This window comes from Colobus angolensis, unplaced genomic scaffold, assembly GCF_000951035.1.
Source record: "Colobus angolensis palliatus isolate OR3802 unplaced genomic scaffold, Cang.pa_1.0 Scaffold306, whole genome shotgun sequence".
NCBI classification, from domain to species: domain Eukaryota; kingdom Metazoa; phylum Chordata; class Mammalia; order Primates; family Cercopithecidae; genus Colobus; species Colobus angolensis.
Genome location: NW_012116333.1, coordinates 2974067 through 2979646, shown reverse-complemented (window position 1 = coordinate 2979646; position 5580 = coordinate 2974067). Strand labels below are relative to the sequence as shown.

The following is a 5580-nucleotide window of genomic DNA, read 5'->3' as shown; positions in this document are numbered from 1 at the left end:
TGCCGCCTGGGTTCCGGGCAGGGCCTCCGACGTCGCCCGGGTCCCCGCGGCCACCCGACTGGAGAAAGCAAGCTGGCCGCACTTCTCTCCTTCCTCTTGTTCCTCCTCCCTCCTCTCTGTTCCATTTCCTCCCTCCCCTAAGACCCCTTTCTTCTCTCTTCTTCGCGGTCCTCAGTCCCCCATCCCTTCCCCCGCTTCCCGCCCAGGGATCCCAGCTCCCGGCCCCCAGAATCTACCTGGAGGGCTTCCTGGAGGAACTAGAGCATCAAATTTAGGCTCTAGAAGGGAGCACAGAACACTGTCCCGCCCACGCCCCCTGCCCCTAGCTCACCATTCCCCAGTCACCGCACTTCCCCAACCCCATTATTCCAGCCCTGGGGTGCTGCTGCTCAGAGTCCTGGAGAGGATTGGGTCTGAGGAAGTCTCTGCTCTCTGCCCTCCTCTCCCCACCATCCAGGCCAGTCTCAAACCCTACTACACCATCTTTCAAAATAATAAGAAGAAACAATAACTGGGTTCAATGTTCAGGCAGGACTTCCCTTTCTGTTACCATCCAATTCCTGCTGGCACTATGGGTGGGGAGCAGAGGTGGGTGCTACAGACTTGGGACAATCCTAATGGCAGACATGGGGATGCTTAAGGACTGCAGCAAGAGGCAGACTTTCCTCTCAGACCAAAGCATCCCCCACCCCAGATAGAGACCCCCACACACAAACAGCACAGACAGACTGACAAAGGCAGACTCCGCCCAGGCACACACAGCCCGACTCGCAGATCGAGGACAGACATGCGCACAACAGCAGAGCAGACCCCCACAGAGGCAGCAAACACACAGGCGACCCTGACCAGCCGCTTCTTCACGCTGGGATGGGAAGACTCTGCCTCCATCATCAGACTACGGTCTTCGGGACAGGGAGTGTTGCGCAAACGCTGGCCTGAGGCTCTCAGGGCTGGGACTAAGGATGGGAAACTTTCCTGACAGTCCTGGGCCGCTGCTCCCACTCAGGATAGGGTGGCAGTGGGGGTTGGCACCAGGTCGCACACTCGCATCTCTCCATTCAAGACTCAGACCCTCAGAACTGACAGGGACACAGCAAACACCGACCACGGCTCCCCAACACCTCCTAGGACAGAGCCTAGTTCTCTAATAAACACACACATATCACATCATACACACATTTCCAGCGGTCGGACTCTAAAAGATGGGCCGTTTTTCTCCCTCTGCTGGAATGCTCGGCTCCTACTCCTTTCTCAAAGCCTGAACGGGGCGGGGATTCTGGTCTGAAGGGAAGCTCAGCCCAGGCACCTCCGAGTTCTGTGGATGGTTTGAGGCGTGTCCTCAAAGGGCGGGGCCTGGCGTGCCCAGCTGAAGCGGGTCCTCAGGCTACACCAGGCGGCACCCCCCGGGCTCTGCCCTGGGCCTGGAAAGGAGGATCCGTCCTGGGCCCACGGGAGCGTGGTGTTCCTTGGTGATCGTGGGTGACAGCCTTTGTTGGGTTTGCTTCCTTCCTATCCCCTTTTCCAGGTAGAAAAAGAGCTACAGGCACCTGCGTGTTAGTTTGGCTCAGGCCTGGTTTGGGACTTGGAGACCCAGTTCACCCTCCCCTCTGCTCTGGCCCTGCACCCCACCCCCCACCAGTAAAGAGACTCGGCCTCCTGGGACAGACACGGTTTATTGATTTGGGCGGAGGCACCGCTGTGCAGCGGCCCAAGTTTGGCACTGAGAGCAATGGAAGGAAGGACAGACAGATGCAGGCTCTACACAGGGGAGCCACAGGTGGGGACTCGGGGGCCTCATCACCTCTGTAAGGAGCGCGATGGCTTCGCTTGCCGCGGTGCTCCAAGCCCCACTGGACAAGAGAGAAAGGGATATGGAATGGGTCACAGGGAGGGGATTCGGGCAGAAGTCAAGGTTGAGGAGGGGCTGGGGTACTGGCTGGAGGAGGTGGGCCCTGAGCCAGAGCTGGCCCGTGGGCTTGCAGAGCAGCCCCGTCGACCCAAGGCGGGTGGGTGGGCTGGAGGAGGAGTGGGGATGCTAGCTGCGGGTGTAGTAGTAATTGTAGTCGTCCTCGCACTCGTCAAAAGGGCCAGGCGGGCTGCGAGGCTCGTCGTCCTGGCCAGACACAGGACGCTCACGCAGTCGCACCGCATCGTACAGACCTTGCGGTGGCTCATCAAGCAACACATCGCGCTCGGAACGGGAGCGCGTCAGGAGACCCACGTTGCGGAGCAGCAGCAAGACGGGAGCATAGAGCAGGTTGGCCAGACCCATGCCAAGGCTGAGCTGCTCAAAGCCCAGCGAGTGCACAATGTGGCCCGCCACTATGGGCCCGAGCGCGTAGGCCACCGAATAGGAGATGTCGGCGATGGCATAGACGCTGCCATACACTGAGACGTGGCGCACGTCCACCAGGAAGGCGAGCGTGGGCAGAAGTGCTGTGTCGACTAGGGCTATGCCAAAACAGAGGCCGCAGAGCGAGACCACTAGCGGCGCGAAGGAGCGGCAGGCGGGCACGATGCACGAGCTGGCGCCGATCACAGCCAGCCCCAGCGCGCCGTACAGCCACTGCAGGTGTGGGTAGCGCGCCGCCAGGCGCACGGTGAGGTAGACGCCCAGCACATGAGGCACGAAGGCCGGCAGCCAGGCCATGCCCATCTCCCACTCGGAAGCCGCCATCGTATGCTTCATCCACGTGGCAATGGTGGGCTCTAGGAAGGCCAGGGGAATATTACAGGTGGTGAGCGCACCGGCCACCACGGCAATGTAGGGGTCCAGCATGAGGCGGTGGATGGGAGTGCCCACTGGCAGGTTGGCCCGAGCCCGTGCAGCCGCCGAGAAGGGTTTGGCCACCGCCAGCAGCAACAATGCGTCAAAGAACGACACGGCAGCTAGCACCAAGAAGGGCACGCGCTTGCCGGCGAACTCGTAGAGGATGCCCCCGAAGGGCGGGGCCACCAGGCTTCCGAAGCTAATGAAGGCCAGAGCCACGCCCAGTGCACGACTGCGCTCCGGCTCCTCGGGGTACTTGTCGGCGATCATGGCTATGCCAGACGTGTCGGCGAAGGCTGAGCCCAGGCCCTGCAGGCTGCGCGCGGCGAACAGCGTGGCATAGTCCTCGGCGAAGGCGAACATGACCGTAGAGGCGAACATGACGCCCAGGCCGATGAGCAGCGGCACGTCGTAGCTCATGCGGTCGATGAAGGGCCCGCTCAAGGGGTTCACTAGCAGCTGCAGGATGGCCTTGGAAGCAAACAGCACCCCGATCTTCACGTCTTCGCTCTCCGTAGGGTAGCGGGGACGAAGGGCTGAGCCCGCTGGCCGCGCAGCCGTCGGGGACGCCGAGGTGTTGGCCGCGTAGGCGCTGGCATTGGCCGGAGTGGGCAGCGGCAGGGTGGGCTCCCACACCCCGGGGGTCCGGGTGGGGCCCTCTCCGCCCCCGCGCATGTGGGCAATGTAGTCGGGCACGATGGGCACGATGACCATGTACAGCATGTTGTCCAGTAACAGCGCCACGCACACGATAACCAGCAGCAGGCGCCTCTGCCGCAGGGGCTCCTGCAGCGCCGCGCCCACCGCCTCCGACAGCTTGGTGGCCGCCGCCCGGGCCTGGCCCGCAGGTTCCGCGGGTTCCATGCCCCCACCCGGATGCGTCCCGCAGTGCAGAGGCGAGGGCACGGTACTTCGGGGCGGCGGTCCTGGCCGAGCAGACCCCCAGTGCCTCAGGTGGCCGCGGGGCTCATGGCCCAGCGTCCCAGCAAAGGAAAAGACTTCGTCCGGCGAGGCGTTGCCGCTACTCTTAGCTGTTCCCGGGACCCGCAGCTGCTGGGCTCAGGGGCGGCCGGGAAGGCGGGCGCGACGAGGGGCCGGGGCCGGAGACTGGGCGCACTGTGCCGGGAGCGCGCCCAGAGCAGCCCCCGCCGCGCTGAGAGGCCGCCCGCGATGGCTGAGGGGCATGCTGTTGCCGCCCGCCCGGTTGCCCGCCCGTTAGCCCCGCCGCCGCGCTCCCCTCCCCTCGCGTCGGCTCTTGCCTCCTCCGCCGCCTCCTCTTTTTTTTTTCCCTTCCACTCGGGGCTGTGACGCGGCGAGTCCCAGCCCCCGAGTGGTGCCCGGGCCACTTGCGTCGCTCATGCTAATGCGACGTCGGCGGGGCGGGGGCCGGGGGCGGGGCGTGGCAGGACAGGGGTCCGCTCCCCAGATGCTCCAGGGCTGAAGGCCCAGGAAGGGGTCTCGGTGCGGAAGTCTTGAACCAGCCCCTGGGATGGGTGCTCCGCGCCCGGAGCCGGCCCTCTGCCCTCCCCCTGCCCGCCCCCCGTCCGCGGTTCTAGGACCCGCGGGGTCAGCGCCCACTCTTCTCCTCCTGGGGAGGGAGGCGCGGCAGCCTGTTCCTCGCAGCCCCTCGAGAGAGGCGGGAGCCGGAGGCTTGTGATCTCCGCCTCAGCCTGGACCTCGGCGCACAGCGGGCAGGAAGCCCCCGAGGTGAGCCGCCGCTGCGTCCATCTGTTCTCGCAGCTGGATTGTGGAGCCGCGTCCGGAGGAGCGCTGGGCACGGACACCCCCAACCCTTTCTCCGACTCCGCCCCCTGGCCCATTGCACACACACCCCTGCCGGGAGGGGCGGGGAAGGCTCAGCAACTGCCTGGCCTGGCTCTGACCCACTGGCCCCTCCGCAGAATTTCTCTGCAGCGAATCCCGGCCGGGAGCTTGTGGGGACTGAGGGCAGAAGTTGCCTCGCCCCCACCCGGGGTCGCGAATATCAGCTTGGCCGCTGCCGCCCTCCCGCACTGCCTGGCCACACTCCCCCTGCCTGGAATCCCCCTTTCCGCTTTAACGGTCGGGTCCCCCAGCTCCGCCTCTTCTCTCCCCGCCGCTGCACCCCCTCCCCACTCTAACTCCTCCCAGGCACTCTTCGCACCCGACTGAGCCCTCCCCCGGCTCCTGCCAGCCTCCGCCCCCTGTTCTGCACACTCCTCATCCCTCCTTTTCCAGAGCCTCTTCCAAGCCCCGGGTGGGCTCTGGAGTGACTGTGGCTGGGGTCCTCTCTTGGAACTGTAAGAAACCCTTCTTGGGTGCCGCGCCCACTCCCCGGAGAGCGCCCAGCCACTTCGCTGTCGTCAGAGGCTCCAGGGAGACTCACCTTCCTTCTGGGAGGGCCGCACCCCTTGAGGCACCCGTGCTCAGCTGGTAGGCCGAGCTGCCCAGGCTGTGCGCTGGGCCTGACGCGTCCCCAGAGCGGCGTTGACCCTGGATGGCACATGGAGCCCGTGTTCCAGTGGGCGGACTGGCGGGAGAGAGGCTCCAGGGTGGCTGAGGTTGGAGGTGGGGGTTGTGTTGTTGAGATTACAGTTTGCCTCTCTCTTCCAGAGTCAGAGGGGAGCCTTCTCATTTTTCTGGCCTCAAAAGCAAAGCAGCATTAGACGCAGATGCTTCTCCCATCGTGCCCCTCACCCCGCAGGAAGTGCCGCGATGCAGTGCAAAGAGTGTGGGCTTTCGAGGCAGACAACCAGGATGGCTCCCAGCTCTGTCATATACTCATTAGCGTACCTGCAGGGAATTACTTTGCCTCTCTGTCCCTCAGTTAC

General features: G+C 64.5%; 2 protein-coding genes across 3 annotated transcripts in view; both read right to left on the bottom strand.

Annotated features, from left to right (window-relative positions):
* The window catches only part of CHAT (choline O-acetyltransferase), a 57623-nt gene extending 52389 nt beyond the window's left edge, over positions 1–5234 (bottom strand). Inside the window, exon 1 of one of the 2 annotated variants that reach the window (XM_011950368.1) lies at positions 5136–5234. Coding sequence is in view for 1 of the 2 variants with exons in the window: in XM_011950367.1 (XP_011805757.1) it covers positions 1178–1179 (2 nt within the window). In the remaining variant the exon portion in view is untranslated. Of the gene's footprint in view, positions 1–1177; positions 1273–5135 lie in introns of those variants that run through there. The other variant, XM_011950367.1, reaches the window with a different exon arrangement.
* Positions 1661–3648, bottom strand: SLC18A3 (solute carrier family 18 (vesicular acetylcholine transporter), member 3). The gene has a single exon (XM_011950370.1). It carries the CDS (start codon positions 3632–3634, stop codon positions 2036–2038), a length of 1599 nt encoding a protein of 532 aa, XP_011805760.1. The 5' UTR covers positions 3635–3648; the 3' UTR covers positions 1661–2035.
* Positions 5235–5580: the final 346 nt, after the last annotated feature.

Coding starts and splice junctions, on each gene's coding strand:
- SLC18A3 (XM_011950370.1), bottom strand. CDS start 3,634: ATGGAACCCGCGGAACCTGCGGGCCAGGCCCGGGCGGCGGCCACCAAG.